This window comes from Adiantum capillus-veneris, chromosome 16, assembly GCF_014529385.1.
Source record: "Adiantum capillus-veneris isolate H3 chromosome 16, ASM1452938v2, whole genome shotgun sequence".
Lineage (NCBI taxonomy): Eukaryota > Viridiplantae > Streptophyta > Polypodiopsida > Polypodiales > Pteridaceae > Adiantum > Adiantum capillus-veneris.
Window position 1 is genome coordinate 18869947 of NC_140946.1, and position 18423 is coordinate 18888369.

General features: G+C 40.7%; 1 protein-coding gene across 1 annotated transcript; it reads right to left on the bottom strand.

Moving 5' to 3' along the window:
- Nucleotides 1-5121: 5121 nt before the first annotated feature.
- On the bottom strand, nucleotides 5122-8290 carry LOC147438657 (uncharacterized). Its single transcript, XM_086483915.1, has 7 exons — nucleotides 7951-8290; nucleotides 7735-7905; nucleotides 6921-7620; nucleotides 6657-6829; nucleotides 6467-6569; nucleotides 5974-6405; nucleotides 5122-5500 (listed from the first exon to the last, which is right to left on the bottom strand). Exons 1-7 carry the CDS (start codon nucleotides 8288-8290, stop codon nucleotides 5122-5124), a joined length of 2298 nt encoding a protein of 765 aa, XP_086340041.1.
- Between the last annotated feature and the right edge of the window lie 10133 nt (nucleotides 8291-18423).

Sequence of the window (18423 nt, forward strand, 5' to 3'; positions counted from 1 at the left end):
GTGTACACCTTATTGTAGTAAGCTACCTATGCATTGTTATGATTAGGTGACAATGTACACTATTACCATGCTTGTGCACAAAACATAGATAGAGATGCAAACAAGGCAATTAGAGAGCAACATAGATGGAATGGTCAATCAAATTCTTGATATTAAAAGAAAGACAACTCATCTCTTTGAAACTTGAAGCTCTCATGGTACATTGGAAACTATGAGCCGTAATCTTTTCACAACTCCACTCTTAAACATGAAAAGTTTTATGATAACATAGTGAAGCATTTTTGGGCCTTCATCTTTAAAAACTTGATGACTTATCCAATTTGTACTTTTGGACTTGGTGGAAAATAAGAGAGTGGAGCAGATACATTGAATCGAATTGTGTTTCCATTGCTAAAAACGATTCTAAAACCCACTCCATCTTTTCACACCATGCTAACTTATCTTATCTGCGTATTCAAGCTTGGTAGAATTGCTAGACAATGATAGACCAAAATGAGGACTCTCTCTCTCTCTCTCTCTCTCTCTCTCTCTCTCTCTCTCAATAGAAGTAGAGCACTTCTAAGTTTGTTGAGCAAGGGTTAGCACCTCATAAAAAATCTCGTGAAAAATAATGTCTATGAGAAGCTCCCAAGCTTGGCATCAAAGAATAATTTGCGGCATTTTACATATACTCATGTTTGTCAGAATATATCAAGAGATCACGTCATGCATCACTTTTGGAAATGCGAGACTATACATGTAGAAAGAGAGTATTGATAGCATTCCACTTGGAAAAGAAGATGGCTCTATGAGAATAGAGGTGATATTTGTGGTATTTTACATATATTCATGTTTGTTAGAATCTATCAAGATTGCGTCATGCATTACTTTTAGAAATACGATAGCTATACATGTGTAGGTAGAGAATATTGGTAGTGTTCCACTTGGAAGAGAAGATAGCCCTTTGAGAAATGAGGTGATGTTTCTTTGACTGCAGCAACGCAGGTCACATACTAGTCTAATCTAAAATGCAAAAGTAAAGGGTAAGATTGTAAGAAATGACATCCTTTTTCAGAATGTAAGAAGTGACAAGACTTTTCAAATGTAAAGTCAAGAGACTTTCTATTCCACATACAATAAATGTTGAAGTTTGATTGCACATAACAAAAAGGGGATAACTTTAGTGGAGGTTTTGTTACTTAATGCGTTACTTTTTGAAGATATAACAAAAAAAAGAAAAAATTTAGTGATTTTTTTTGTTTAATGGAAATGTAATTTTTGAAGATACATTTGGTTTTATCTTTTCAAGGGGCTTTTTCAAGGCCAATATTGATATCTTTTAGAAAATTTTGGAAGTATGTATTTCTTTGAACAGCTTGAGAAAAAAAAAAAAGCTCGCCTAACGTTCACTTGGGGTTGTCTCGATTTGAGGACATGCATGACATGCAAATGCAGAGATTGTTATCCCATTATTGACCATGAGAGAGAGAGAGAGAGAGAGAGAGAGAGAGAGAGAGAGAGAGAGAGACCACCACATTGCTTGTGTGTGTGTGTGTGTGTGTGTGTGTGTGTGAGAGAGAGAGAGAGAGAGAGATACCATCACATTTCATGTGTGCATACACATGTACATTTATGAGGGGGAGAGAGAGAAAGAAAGATTTTACCGTTGAGCTCACACACTTTTCAAATTTTCAACATATTATTTTTTGGCATTAGTGTATTTTTTAAAGGATAGCTAAAGTTTTTCACCCATAAAAAATGGATTAAATGCCCGACAAAGACCAACCCTCACATTAACACCCCAAATGGGTAGAGAGATTTCCCAGTTGATGAACCTTTTACCAATTCTAGGATATTTTGTTCTTTTCACTTTTAAGAGTTTACATATGGGCCATGCTTAAAAATCTATAAATTCCTTAAATTTTGGCAGGCAAGGATGCCGATCTAAAATCAACGAGAGAGAACACCCCAAATGGGTAGAGAGATTTCCCAGTTGATGGACCTTTTACCAATTCTTGGATATTTTGTTCTATTTATTTAAGAGTTAACATGTGGGCCACGCTTAAAAATCTATAAACTCTTTAAATTTTGGCAGGCAAGGGTGCCAATCTAAAATGAGAGAGAGAGAGAGAGAGAGAGAGGAGGGGGGGCGGGGGGGACAATTGTTAAGTGCCGTATTTAATGTGTTGAAATGCAAAGTCCAACAAATGACGCAAGAGGAGAGAGGAAGACAGAACAAAATGCTCGCATGTAGAAACAATCTAAAGTGACTTTAAAAGTTACAAGACAAGCCTTCAACAAAAGTGAATATATATGGGGAGGAGGAGGAGGAGGAGAGAGAGAGAGAGAGAGAGAGAGAGAGAGAGAGAGAGAGAGAAGATAAACAAGAAGAAATTTTTTAATGCCATCGGAATAATCCCAAAAGATATATCTCACAACATGGGTAAGAATAAAGTTATTTTTGTTTCATCTTCTCTCTCTCTCTCTCTCTCTCTCTCTCACACACACACACACACACACACACACACATCTTGATAAAAGGAGAATTTGAAATGTTGTAGGAACATCCAATGAGATCTCAAAGACCTATCCGATGGTAGAGAGAGAGAGAGAGAGAGAGAGAGAGAGAGAGAGAGAGAGAGAGAGGGAGAGAGACCAATCATAGCCATCTATGTTTTTCTTTTCAAAAAAATGAAAAAAAGGAGTTCGCTTCTCCTTTTTAAATGTCCACCTGGGATAGTCACTTCAACTAGAGGGTTTTTTTTTGGGGCGGGGGGAGGGGGTGGGGACGAGGGAAGCATAGAAACTTTGAATGTCATAGTTATTGTATTGGAACAATAGCAAGATGCCTCTCTGTGACAAACTCAAGACACATGTGACAAATCTTTCCTTCAAGCATATATGTGTGTGTGTGCGCGTGTGCGCTATGTGTACATATAGACATAATTGGAACATATCATGATGTCTCAAGACCTATGTGACAAATCTTCGCTTCAAGCATTTATATATATATGTGTGTGTGTGTGTGTGTGTGTGTGTGTGTGTGTGTGTGTGTGTGTGTGTAATATGTGTACATATAGATATATATATATATATATGTATGTATACATACATACATACAAGGATAGAAGCAAGTAAGAGAGTGGAGCAGAGATATTGAATCCAATTGCGCTCCTGTCATTGAAACCAATTCTAGAACTCACTCCATTTATAAAAAAAAGTGTTATTATTACATTGAATTCTCTTATATATCATCTCTTCACACCATGCTAACCTTTTTAATCTCTATAATCAAGCTTGCTAGCATTGCTAGATCAAGGTAGACCAAATGAAGGAATCTCTCTCTCTCTCTCTCTCTCTCTCTCTCTCTCTCTCTCTCTATATATATATATATATATATATATATATATATATATATATATATATATATATACACACACACACACACATACACACACCCCAATAGAATTAGGAAACTCCTAAGTTTGTTGAACAAGGGCTAGCACCTCATGAAAAATAATGTCTATGAGAAGCTTCCGATCTTGGTATCAAAAGAATGCTTTGCAGCATCTATTAAGAGGTCGTGTCATGCATCACTTTTATGAATGCAATAGACTATACGTGTAGGAAGAGAGTATTGACAGTGTTCCACTTGGAAGAGAAGATAAACCTATGAGAATAGAGGCATTGTTTCCTTGGCCGCAGCAACGCGCGGGTCACATACTAGTAAGGGATAAAACATAAGGAATCCCAATCCCAAAAAGAGATCGTCATTAAACCAAACCCATTGTAGAAGGCATCATTTAGGTTTAAAGCGAAGCTTGTGATAGACACGGCTTCGCACCCGTAACACCCAGGGCCCAATGTATCGCACACTTCGTCCAAGCCACCTTAGAGTATCATCGACAACATACATTCTCACTCCAATTCCCTGCTTCAAATCCAAAGGAAGGTAGTGCATTTATGGGCCGTTGATACCCTATCTCTCTAAGAGAGACATGACCCGGTCCTGCTGCCACGTCTAGACATTACTACATAGAGCTGACCATGAGTAAAAACAGGTGTAGCAAGGTATAAACCTAAGAATCCAAGTGTTTGACCTTGTGCCTTGTTGATGGTCATTTCGAATGCAAGTCTCACAGGAAATTGTTTGCGCTTCATTTCAAAAGGTAATCCTTGAGAACCTCCTATGATAAAGTTGATCCTTGGTATGAACACATTGTTTCCAACATGAGAACCTATGATTACTTCCGCTTCAATGACCCTGCGATAAAAATGCTTACATATCAATCTTGTCCCATTGCAAAAACCACGCCTTGGATCCAGGTTGCGAAGGAGCATGATTGGAGCATTCTCTTTCAGGTGCAACCAGTGTGGTGGGAAGCCACCACCAAGATCCAATGAGTTTAAAAACTCTATCGGATATAACCCACCATTACAATCTGATGTACAAAGAGAATCTGCACTCAAGTCCTCTCATTTTATGCATAGCCAAGTCATTGATTATGGAAACATCCTTATTGCGTGGTGCAAGAATACCTCTGTCCCTAAAGAAGCTTGCATGTCTTTGGACATTTGTAAGTCACCATATATACTGTGAATTAGGCCTTGAACATTGCTATCTTCGAGTATCATACTACTTGGAGATGCTATAGTATCAAGTAAATCCCCATGACATACATTCCCATTGCCAATGTCTAGTACCCATTTTGCAAAGTCTCTCTCAACCAAGTCATTGGAACAATGAAGTACACACATATTCTCTATTAGCTTTAGAGTCTTCACATGTTTCCATACATAAGATCGGCACAAAGAGGCATCAACAATATCTGCTCGACTTCCTTTGGGCACAACTGGCAAAGTTTGTCTAAAATCACCCCCAAGGAGAAACGCCTTTCCCCCAAACAATGCATCACTTTGCATAACATCTCTCAATGTCATGTCCAAGGCCTCAGAAGCATAACGATGGACCATGGGAGCCTCATCCCAGACAATCAATGATGCTAATCTCAAAAGCTTTGCAAGTTGACTATTTTCTTTTATGTTGCATGTTGATTCAGAATGCACTTCTATTGGTATCTTAAATCTCGAACGTGTTGTACGTCTATTGCTAAGAAGTAAAGCTGCAATTCCCGAGGATGCTCATGCTAAAGCGACAGTCTGTTGACCACGTACACGACAAAGTAGTGCATTATAGAGATAAGTCTTCCCAGTCCCATCGGGTCCATCCAAGAAAAAAACTGTCCCATTTAATGAGTCAACTGCTTGCATGATGTCATTATAAGCAGCTCTTTGTCCACAATTCAAAGATGCTTCCATACAAATGGCTAAAGTCATTTGCTCATTTGCATTGAACATCCTCTCTTCTGCTATCAAACCACTCCCACATCCAGATAATACAAAACGATCTACTTCGAGCATTCTAGAGTAGTCAGAAAGTTGTTTCCCATATGATTGAAGCAGAGACTCCAAGCTACATAATGCTTGATTCTTAGCTATCTCATGACATACACCCTCATCCCTTGTACATTCATGCAAATGATAAACATAATCCTCAGAAAGCTCCAAGAAGAATTGGTGCCACATTGTACCTAGACATAATGGCTCACAAAATACCAAGATCATAACTCGTAATTTCAAGTCGGTACTTGTACATGATGCCTCTTGCAAACACATAAACCATTCATCATCATTTTGTAGCAAACATCATTTTGTAGCAAACCCCTAGCACTGCAAGCTTCATTGAAAGTGTCCTAGGTTTGTCCGTTGAAAGTGCGAAGCTCCTCAAATGATTTACAACTCTTGCATATGGTAAGCAGCATACACAAATAATAAAGATCGCCAGCATTGGGAACAACATTGTACATTCTCCCGATAGTATCACCTTTTTGCCTATGTGACCACACTTTATTAGTGGGGTTCCAAATCCATTTGGAGGGAAAATCTATATATAATAAATCATTTGCTTCTGGATATTGTTGATTCGCTACAAACCACTTTGTAGATGTTGTCTTCCTATTATCATCATTATTCACCAAATTGGATATGTCAGTAGGGTCTCCAAAAGCAACCATATTCTGTTGCGGGAGATGCACTTGCAAACGCAATATATCAGGCTTTTCCTCATGCAATGAGAATCCAAAAATTCTCCAAATTGCTTCCGATGCGGATACATAGCGTGCATCTAAATAACTCTTGATTTCATCAAGAACACCTTCTCCATCTTGGAGCACAAATGTGGCCCTATCATGTCCTTTGTACACATACTCATAGAGATACTTCACTGCTGATATGGTCGAGCATATCTCTACATTGATGTGAGCTTTATATCTTAGAGACAACAATGGATTGTAGGGAACAATCCATCTGTTATCAAGCCTCTCTTGCTTTTGAACCACATATTGACCATCATCTCGCCGCATATACCTTGGATATCCATCACCATCAACAGAAGTAGATTAACTCGCGTGGGTATTTGAATCTACACCTTTGATCTACCATGCATGGAGCATTCGGTTCCAATGCGCTACATGGACCATGAACATTGCAACGACTCACAACATCATACAAATCAGGAAATAAATTTTTATCTGGAAGTTCAACACAAACCATTCTATCGTAATGCCACATATCTGTCGGCTTATATATCGGATGCAAGATATGAGCATGGGGAAGACCTCTCTTCTGAAATTCTATCACACAAACATGTCCAACAACCTTTCCAAAGATAGCCATTTTAAGAAGCAAGTCCATCAAATCTTTGAAATTATGATAAAAGACACGTGTAGTCAAGTCAAGACGATCAGAAGCAGTATGTTCTGGCAATAACGCATCTTCTATTTCCTTCCACCTTGGGTTGCATGTGAAAGTTATGAATAGATCAGGCTTTCCTCTCTTACGTACAATTGCCATGGAATCTTGATAAGAGTTGCTGCATGTACCGAGGTCCCCCCACAAAAGATGAAGCCAATACAATTCTTGTTCCAACATTAACACCCATGACCCTATGCGCATTGTCACTGGAAGCAAGCATGTCTACAAGGCCTTGATACACTTCTGCACGAATTGATCTCTGATTGTTTCTAAACCACAATAACCTTGACTCCTCCATAGTAGTGTAGGCATCAACAATGTACTGTTGCACCAATCGTCCTCCACGTAAAAGGCATTCTGTGGTGTCACTCCTAATCTGCAACCTAAAAGTGTAGTATTGTTTTTGTGTAATAAATTGCTGCTCATTGGGAGTTTGCAATTTATATGGATGCCACCCATCCTCTCCATTAGGAAATAATAGAACATATAGTAAAGGCATATATGATCGATGTAGGTTGGAGATCCTTTTAAGCCCCCCATCACGATACTGCAATACAATATCACGATGGCCGATGTTGCTCTCATCTCCTTGCCCTGGCATAATTGCTGCAACCTCAAATCCACGTGGAGCTAAATATTGCCAACCATTTGTACGCTTTTCAGTAATGACCATCTTCATGTTTGAGATTCCTTCATTCCCCATTGTTGTAGAAGCAAACCGAAAGGCATTTGCATATGGGTTAACACGATGCATCATAGCCTGCAAACTATGCAAGAAATCTCTATCTAAATCTGGCACATGATGCAATATATTGTTGAGCTCATTCTCTGTATCAAAAAAGTAAAATTGTGCAAAGCAAGTGATCTGATCCACTCTTTCGCACGGTGTCATGGGCCCAATATTATGGTAGATGGCACCGTGAAATTTAAAAGTGTACGCACCTGTCCCTCGCGTAAGTTGCTCATCAACATGAGCACCCAAAGAAGCAAAAGCCAATACATTATTATATGCTATGATGTGTTTAAGAATTTTTTTGCTCTTGGTAGTAGCACCTTGTATCAATTCTTTGAGCTCCATTGGCGGATCACTCAAAGGAAGTAATTTGACTTTTCCTGATAAGCAACAATACTTACCTATAACTGTGCGTATAGACCTACCTTCAACCTTCCAAGCACATGCACCACAAAAGGAGCACACAAAATCTAAGCCACCCAAGTTGTGGACCAAGCATTTTCCATGGTAGAGGGCAAGCATAGAGTCATGCTTCAAGATTGTTGCATTTGGATAAATGCAACGAATAGATAGACAATAATGCTCAATTTTAGAGAATCCTCCTTCTTCAAAAACAATGCAAGGATGTTGTTGACCCTCCCAATTGTTGGCAACTCCAATAACGGAAGGTACTTCTAAAGGTCTAGTGCTTTGAGCATTTGTAGTACAATTTTCAATATGCATAGCCATTGCATCCATTTGTCGACCGCCATGGCTTAAATGCATGATATTCACACAATCTCCTAAAATACCCAATGGGATCCACTGCAAAGATCGTTGAGCCCTAGCACGTGCTGTTTCTCGTCGCCTAGCTTTTTGAGAAATGTTGCACAATCTAGCTCGGTGTGTGTGTCCTGGGGACAAAACCCGTGGTCCGGACACCATCTGTGTTTTAAAAAAATAAAATTTAAGAGTAATCACTTAGGGTGACCGGTTTAACACCAACCAAAAGGTTGTCAATAAATTTGAGTCTTCTAAATGGGACGATTTGCATCTGTCTAATATGAGCTACCAATCTACTTGTCCCTGACCATTTGTGTCACATAAGTTTGGCATGAAATACTTTTCATTCCATATCTCCTTTCCTCCCCCTTTCGCTACCTCTCCCTTTGTCTTTCTACCCCTCCCTATAGCTTTTTATGTTTTCCTTTTTGTTTATTCCCTACCCCTAAAACCTTCTTTCCTCTCCTCCTCTCTCTCTCTCTCTCTCTCTCTCTCTCTCTCTCACACACACACACACACACACACACACACACACACACACACACACATATATCTTTTCATGCATGTGTTCATGGGGGGGGGGAGAGAGAGAGAGAGAGAGAGAGAGAGAGAGAGAGTACAATGATAAATTGAAGTACTGCTACATCACACACACACATAGAGCATTTCATGCATGTGTTCATGGAGAGAGAGAGAGAGAGATACTACAATGATAATTTAAAGTTTTGCAACATCATTAGTTAAAAAAACATTACATTTTAGGATAGGATGTAGTAACACCCCCCTCTGCGTTAGGCATGACAACACGACTAAGTCTCCTATCGATGGCATTCAAGCGATTAATTGAATTTTTAAGGTCTTCATCTCATACCCTAAATCTGCTACATGTGCTTTCAGAGCTTCAACTTGCTCCTTGTGTTCTTTAAAGGTCCTAATCTCAAACCCCAAACCTATTATGTGTGCTTTCAAGGCTTCAACTTGGTCCTTGTGTTCTTTGAAGCACAAAGACAATTGTTGCACAACCTCGTTCTGGAACTTTTCCATAAATGTATAGAGTTCATGTTGATTGATTTCCAAACGTGCAGTTTCATCCTTGATACCCTGCAATGCCAAAATCACCTCCTCTCGAAAGGTGATGTGGTCTTCTTCACCTTGCACTTGTTTGCAAACCTTTTGTAAGTAGTTTTTGCACTCTTGTTGGATAGCTTCGTTGCGTTCACAAAGTCCATGAATGATTTGTAAACGCTTTGAAGGACCCTCGCAATTCAATTGCCCCCCTGATCTGACCAACTGCTTTGCGGCTCGCACGCTATTGCGCTCTGGAGGTGTAGGCATGATGACTTCATTTACATCATGATCTCCTTGAGAAACGTTCCCAGAGTCGGAAGAAGGGCTATCCATCACTGAAAGGAATAGATGCATCAATTAATTGCAAGTGATCATGAAAATGTACGTTGGTAACAACATGTATGGTTAAGTAGACACAAATTATGATGAAGTGGAACAACTTAGGTCTAAAAAGAGAGAGACACTTGTCACTGCATATAGCATGAATATATATACAGAGGGAGATAGATAGATAGACAGGTCGGCCATGCTCTCTAGCAACAGTTGCACCTAAAAGAGTTGTGGGGAAGCCCGCCATGTGGAAAATCATAATTAATTATAAACCTAGTCATGAGATTCATATAACATGGATATATATAGAGAGGGAGATAGAAAGATAGATAGAGAAGGGGGCGGGAGGGGGGGGAGACCACATTCGGCATACATATCGACCAAGGTAGTGCCAAGCATCACGCTTTCATCTAGAGAGACGTCCTCACTTCACATCCACTAAAAATAGGCCACAGCTTTGTGGCCCTAGCCCTATCTATTGTTTGCAATGTGCTTCACTTGCCATGGTCCCACTTAAAAAAGACCAAATTTTTCATATCAATGCATACTCAACCCGATTACAATAACCGTTGGTAAAGGCTTTGACAAAGATTAATATAATTAATGGTTAATCCTTGCATACTCACCCCTCATCATTGATTACAATAACCATTGGTAAAGGCTTTGACAAAGGTTACATGCAAATGGCCATGAAGTCAGTGTCGCACCTCTTTTCCAGTGTCTGTGAAAAATGTGTCAGCTTAATATTGTGGCATTTTCGATTTCAAAAATGCCGGCTAAGGGCAAGCGCAAGAGAAGAAATTCCGGCCCAACATAGAGAAGAATAGTGTTAAAATTTTAAAAAAATAACATAATTTTCACAAATTTCCTCTTGTCAAATTCAAGAAAAGAAATTTTGTATGTCTGAAAAAATGGTCCCCAACAATGCTCAATGCCTCAAAAAGTAAAACCCTACAAAAAGTAAAACCCTACAAAATACTGTTGAGTGCAGAATATCTCTCTTTCTTTCTCTCCTCGGCTCCGCCATTGCTATGCCAAGGCCTATATGTCTGCGTTAGTGATAGCAAAGCTCTGCCATTGCATACCCACACAGGAAGAGCCAGCGCGTTAGTGAAAGCGTGGAGAGTCGAGTGGGGAAAGGGTAAGCTAATAGCTAGCTGCGACACCTGAAAGGTGGCAGCTGCCTGCATGAGGTGGAAACAGGGACGGGGCCACTAAAAGAGATGGAGCAGGGAAGGAGGTGAACCTGGTTGGGAGCCAGGGTGGAGCAAGAAGTTTGGAAATGCTGCCAGTGATGCTGCTTGGAATTGTGCTCGAGTGATCGAAGTATTCTACAATGCCTTCATGATGCTGGAAGCATGAGCTATCAAAGGACACTCTCTCCCTAGAAACAATTCTAATCAACATGACCAACATGCTCCTACCTCATCCTCTACAACTATCAAGGCCGCTCCACTGGATCGACCTTTTTGTGATAAGCTGCTTGTTGTGACCTCTTGTTTTCGTTGACCTCTATCCTAATATCGACCTCCTGGGGACAATGTCATGCTAGGTAAAGAGCCTTCCCAAACCTATCTCCAATCAATGCCACCCTACTCTTTTGAATCTCTCTCTCTCTCTCTCTCTCTCTCTCTCTCTCTCTCTCTCTCTCTCTCTCTCAGTGCAGCCGTTTTTTGACCTAATAGACAGCAGTGCACTCTTTTGATCATAACTTCTTCATCCGAACTCCGATTTGGGTGATCTATAGCCTCAATCGAAGAGCACGAAGTCCTCTACGCATTGATGTAAAGACAGGAATTTTCAGAGTTATGAAAGGCGTTTCTGTAGCAGCATTTCCGAAGTGAATAGGTTCAACAAAATTGATTCTCATCTCCTATTTTACATACAATGTCTTCCGGCACTCGCAAGGGTTCTTCTTCTTCAACAAGGTCCACAACCATTGTGGAAAATGATCCAAAATCTCCTAAGTGTGGAGATAGAAACACAACCACCCAACCAACGACATCGGAAACCATGATCATGGCGTACTTGGTATCATTGCAAGAGACCGTAAACAAACAAGGCGAAGACTTACGAGCACTTGCAATGGAGAATGGCACACTAAGGGTACTTGTGGTTGAGAATGAGAATCTCAAGAGGACACTTGAGATGCAAACAACACGTTTGATGCAACTTGAAGAGGAAGTCAAGGAATGTAAACGCTCTCTTGTGGACTTGAATGCTTTGAAGGAGCGGATGAGCAAAGTAGAGCATGACCATGTATTGAAAGAGGAGAAATTTGACACTATGAGCCGCGATGTATGCGACATGAAAAATGTATGCACAAACAAGTCTTGGGCTGATGTATGTGGTAGCAATGTGGTTTCTAATTCCTCACTCATGCAAGCTATGGTTCAAACAAAGAATGTTGAGAATGTGGATGTGGAGGAGTTGAAGGAACGGGAGCGACGTTCCAAGAACATTGTTATTCGTGGAATTCCCGAAGAGAAGTTAGAGACACCTCCTTCTCTTGCCATTGTTATTGAAGATTTCTTCAAAACCCACTTTGGCATGTCCGGAGTTATGGTCTATGGAGCACATAGAGTGGGAAAGCAAGGAGCTCCTTGCTCGGGAGAATGGCCAATTGTATGCACCATGCCGGATGAGACCAAGCGAAAGATTATCCTTGATAATAGTTGGATCTATTTGAGGGATACAAAATGTTTTGTATGTGAAGATCGCACTATTAAGCAACAAAATATGCGTCGCAAGGCATATGAGGAAAAGAATAATAAAAACAAGGAGATCTCTCATGAAGAAAATGTGCCCAAGGAGGAGGCAAGTCTCTCAAGCAAATAGGGATGCGTGACCTATGAGACCGAGTTACAATTGAAAATATGCTTTTGGAATTGTAATGGATACCCATGGAATGCGGGGGTTGGCATTGATGAACTAACAAGCAAAGCCGATGTTGTACTTCTTGTTGAAACTTGGGAGCATGATACACAAAGGATTAACGGCTTGGAGGATTACAATGTACATTCATTGATGTGGTCAAAGAATCTCAAGCAACGAAGAGGACAAGGAGGGTTAGCATGTATGGTTAAGAAAGGATTGGAAGATTTTGTATCAATTGTGAAAGATGACAAGTACAAACGTTATGTATGGCTGAAAATTATGACACCAAAAAGAGCACCCATTTTTGTAGCCGGTTGCTACATTCCTCATCATGATTCTCCCTTTTATGCTTGCATGGATAGAGATCAACCATTTTCTGATTTGGAAGAGGACATTGCTTATTTCAAAGGTGAAGGTGATGTTATTGTATTTGGGGATATGAATGCTCGCACAAAAACATTGCAACATGATACTCAACAATTTGATATGCCATACATTTCAAGGGAGTTGGAGGAAGTTCACTTGTATGATCGTACTTCAATGGATGAGAAAGAGCCGGATCACTATGGAAAGTTACTTTTACACATGTGTAATAGCACGGGTATGCTCATTGCCAATGGTGTATCTTTGTGGAGTGGAACCAATGGATTTACATGTAGAAGACATAATGGGGATAGTGTGATTGACTATATGCTACTCTCTGAAGCCATCATGTATCGCATAAAGAGTTTTATGTTTGGTCAATGGACCCCGGAATCCGACCATCGCACCTTATGTATTGACCTTTCATGTGGAGAAGCAACTAAGCATGATAATTTCAGCCAAAGGAAAGAGAAGTTATCACTATGTATGGATTTCAAACGGGCACCAATGTACATTGAAATGGTTGAGAAAAAATTATGGATGACAAAGCTTCAATGTGATGCACCATTGGAAACTAAATGGGAAGCTTTCAAGAAAGCTATTTGTTCTTGTGCGGAAGAATGCTTTGCCATAAAGCATCTCCATGGTATCAACAAAGATAGATCACACAAAAGGTAGTTTGATAAAGAATGTCAAGATGCTCGAAAGTCCTTGATAAAGTTTGATGCAACTATGGACAAAGACAACTATCAAAGTCATTTGCATACATACAAGGCATTGATTCAAAAGAAGAGAAGAAGATGGGAAGTAAAGCGACAAGAATTTCAAGTCCAAAAAAAGGCACATGCATGTGGAAGATTTTGGAGAAACTTGAGAGGCAAGCGGGTTGAGAATTTTGGTAACTTGAGTCTAGTGGATATGTACACACATTGTAGACAATTATATGAGCAAGAAAATACTGAAAAAATGCCATTTTATGGTTCACTCCCATGTATGCCGTTTTTTTTTACTATTGAGGATGTATACGGTGGGCTTGAAAAGTTGGCCACTCGCAAAGCGGGAGATCTTCAAGGTATCAAGCCGGAGATGATCAAATGGACGGGAGATTTTACCCATGAGTGGATGTGTGATATGTTCAACCTTGCACTTCAACATGGTATGCCTTATGATTGGAGTACTAATTGGGTTAAGCCTTTGCATAAAGGAGGGGATGTAAAGAATGTAAGCAACTACCGGACTATAATGATTGGGTCTCTTATGGCAAAGTTGTTTGGGTGCATAATGGAGATGAAATTGAGTGATTGGGCTGAAGAGAATGACAAGCGTGCAAAGGGACAAGCAGGTTTTCGTCGATGTCATAGTACCATTGATTATCTTGTCACTCTTCGTGTTCTCATGGAGGAAAGTCGGTTGAAAGGCAAGCGATTGTATTGTTGTTTTGTGGACTTTAAGAAAGCCTTTGATATGATTCCACGTAACAATTTGTGGAGAAGGATGGAAGAACTCCAAGTGCCAAGTGAGTTTATGCTTGCGGTTTCTCGAATCTATGAGAAGGTGATTTGTCAATTGCGCATGGGAAGAGAAATTTCAAAAAAATTTGTAAGCACTATTGGGGTTAAACAAGGATGTCCATTGTCACCAACTCTCTTTGGTCTATGCATCGATCAATTGGAACAAATGGTACTTGACTTTATGCAAGAAGAAGGTATTGAAGAGGTCACTATTTGCAATGCGGTAATCATGCTTTTGTTGTATGCGGATGATGTAGTGCTTTTAGCACACACTTTAGAAGATGCACAAAAGCTTATGGTTGTCCTTGAGAACTTTTGCTTGCATAGTGGGCTGATTGTAAATGAATCCAAAACAAAGGTTATGCTTGTGAAAACCAACCATAAGGAGAAGCCATGCATTGTGTACAACAACGAAACACTTGAAGTTGTTGAGAGCTTTAAGTACCTTGGCCTTGAGGTTCCATCCAATCACAAGTGGCATGAATGTGCTATGCGTCGTTTGGAAGCGGGAAAGAGAGCATATTATGCATTTGAGAACATGTGTAATGCGGGAAACATCAAGTGTTGGGTTCTCAAGAAGTATCTTTTTGATGCATTGGTGACACCGGTTCTTCTTTATGGAGTTGAAGTGTGGGGCGGGAGCATCTCAAAGTCTACTTGGAAAGAGTTTGAGAATGTCCAAAAGCGTTTTCTTACAAACTTTCTCCAAGTTAAGACACAAACACCATATATGCTCCTACTTCTTGAGTCGGGATCTCTTCCAATTGAGGTTATGGGCATGGAAAGGGTTGTGGAGTACATGATAAAGATGCGTCAAAACCCCTCACATCGACTTCCTACAATTGCATGGGAAGCAAGCAAAAAAGTTCAAAAGACGCATAAAAGCAAGATCTTGAGCACGGGATGGATGCAAGACATAAAGAAGTGGTTTGGGAGATGGGATGCATTACACTTGCTACATGATGCTTCAATTGACTCTCAAGTGAATGAAGCTTTTCTACAACGCCAATGTATTACGGCTTGGAAGAAATCCGGTGGGTCACGCTTCATACATTACACCACCTATATTGTCCCCAACTACAAAACCATGTTCTTCGCTGAGAGAGGAAACCGTACTCACACTTACATGCTTGAGCCTATTCCCTTGTCTGCGATACGCACTATCGCAGCAATTCGTCTTAGCTCCCATTTCCTTCGATGCGAGATAGGGCGTTGGGGCAATGGAGAAGAGTCAAATCGATTGTGCACATTATGTTCACTACAAGTTCGAGAGTCTGAGTACCACACACTACTAGAGTGCTCAGCTTTTGATCACATCCGAACTTGCTTCTCTCACATTTTCAGCCATAACCTAGACCTACACACTTTCCTCTCCCAACCAAAGTGTGGGCTCTCCATTGCGACTCTCATCACTACAATTTTGGAGCATCGAGAGTCACTCATCAGCCATACACATACTACATCACATGTAACTTTGGTCCCATAGGTCATATTTGACCTCCGAGGACGATAATAAAATCTATCTATCTCTCATTTTTTAAATGTTTTGATCTCATATGTCATTTGGCTTTGATTGAAGACATTCATATAGTATATGGCCTTTTGAAGACGTCAATATAACATTTCATCTGTGTGTGTGTGTGTGTGTGAGCGCGTGCGCTTCATGGGGCTCGGCCTGCTTGGAGCAGCCGGAATGAGCATTCAAGGGTGATATGAGAGGAGCTTGGAGGCGACTGCAATGCTCAACAAGCCGGGAGGAGTTTGGAGGGGACGACAATGCTCAACAAGCCTTGCATGGAGAGAGAGAGAGAGAGAGAGAGAGAGAGAGAGAGAGCTTCATGGGGCTCGGCCTGCTTGGAGCAGTCAGAATGAGCATTCAAGGGTGATCCGAGAGGAGTTTAGAGGCGACTGCAATGCTCAACAAGCCGGGAGAAGTTTGGAGGGGATGGCAATGCTCAACAAGCCTTGCTTGTTGAGAGAGAGAGAGAGAGAGAGAGAGAAAGAGAGAAAGAGAGAACTTGATGCATTAATCCCACCATCCCTGCACGCATTGCCGCTGTGATCATCCCTTGTCTCCTACAATGCCATCACGCTTCAGCTACATACCTGCAGTGCCTTGGCAAGCTTATATGCCCAGTGGCATTATTAAAATACCATATCAGAGCGGCAACATCCTCTGTCTCCCCTCCTTTGTAGCTAGCGTCGTGTTGCAGTGACGACGCGTGCTGCAGAACCGCTGGCTCCCCTCTTTTGTAGCTGGTGTTGCTTGCCAAGGCACTGGTATGAGAGCAACGGGCTATCTCCCCTCTTTTGTAGCTGCGTGTTGCATTGGCGACGCGTGCAGCAGGGATGGTGGGTGTTGCTTTTGCGAAGGCACTGGTCCAAGGGCAGTGGTTGCTCCAAGCAGGCCGAGCCCATGAAGCGCATGCGGAGAGAGAGAGAGAGAGAGAGAGAGAGAGAGAGAGAACCTGGTGAATGGTAGGAATGCCTAGCTGCAGCATCGTTGATCCTTCAAACCGTACTCGGGTAGGGTTGAGACTGGATAGTTCCTTCAAACATCCAAACCAAAAGTCATAATCTCTGTGTGGCAACGTAGAGAGAGAGAGAGAGAGAGAGAGAGAAATGGTAGAGACAGCTAGCTTACCTTGCAAAAGTGTTGTAAGTAGCAACAGCATCCCATTTCACTGATATCACTTTTTATAGCATAGCACAAAAGGTTAGTTGAAGGGTCATCCTTGCGTTTTCTTGTTTTCTTGCATTTTCTTGCAAAGTTGTCTTCTCAGGTCGCCATCGGACTATGCACAACCAGAATAACCATTTGCAGCCACGTGGTCGCCTGAATTCTTGTACCCTTCATATAGAGTATAGATGGAGTCCCAAACCATGGGATCAATGGTCCCAACTGTAAGGTGGGATGGCGATCGATCTGGACCATTGATCAATTAAATTTAATCTTGGGATCTCGAGTTTAGATTTCACAAAACTAATCTCGAGAGGTTAGCCACGTGGACCTATGAGGGATATAATCTTGGGATGCCCTCGCTTCTCCAACCGGGTTTTGAACCTTCACCATCAGCTTGAGGAGCACACGCCTTGACCAACTTGCCCGCGTGCGCCTCGTTGAAATAGATGTGATTTCACATCAATTTGAAGATAAACTCGAGATTTTGACATACAAACTAAACTTAGGATCTCGAGTTTAGTTTTTACGCGTCGATGATCGAGATCTGCGAACGCCCTTGCTTTTGCACAAGGGCCCTTGATCCTATGGTCGCGACCCCGTGGTACTTAAAGATGAGGCCGACAAGTGTGCAGCCTCAAAACTAATCGATACAAACATGAGGACCTCCCCAGTAGAGATCAATGGTCCCTACCTTCTATAATATATCTTAGGAAATTTACCAAAATACCTCTCTAATTTGTGAAAATTCCCAAAATACCCCTCAAATTTCAAAATTTCCCAAAATACCCCCAATATTTTCTCATAAATTCCCAAAATGCCCTTCAAATATTCCAAAATACCCCTAGTTGTGAAAATAAATATCTCCAAAGATTAAAAATTTGTAGCTTTTCATAAGAAGCTTGATTGTCTATCAACAATACAAAATACTAACACTAGAATTTGAGTTGGTTACCTAGGCTTTGCTTTGGAGATGAATTGCTTCATTATTTTTTAGACATAATTGCCTTTTTTTGCGAGCTAATTTGTGACAAATTACATTCTCAGCACTCGAAAACGGATCTCGATTGTCAAAAAGGATTAAAGGTTAGAAATCTTAAACAATCCAACCAAAATGAGTACAAGGGTACTTTAACTTATGAGGGGTATTTTGGGAATTTCCACAAATTAGAGGGGTATTTTGGTAATTTTCCCAAAAAAAAGAGATCAATGGTCCCTCCAAAAGGCACGGGTAGCGCTTATTTACATTGTCAAATCGTAAATATGCTCGGTTGTGACGACAATCTGATCATCTTCTGATGTGATCA

Coding starts and splice junctions, on each gene's coding strand:
- LOC147438657 (XM_086483915.1), bottom strand. CDS start 8,290: ATGCATTTAAGCCATGGCGGTCGACAAATGGATGCAATGGCTATGCAT. Junction 7,906..7,950: donor ATGTGCTTGGAAGGTTGAAG/GTAGGTCTATAC, acceptor GTTGCTTATCAG/GAAAAGTCAAATTACTTCCT. Junction 6,570..6,656: donor GATAGAATTTCAGAAGAGAG/GTCTTCCCCATG, acceptor TTGAACTTCCAG/ATAAAAATTTATTTCCTGAT.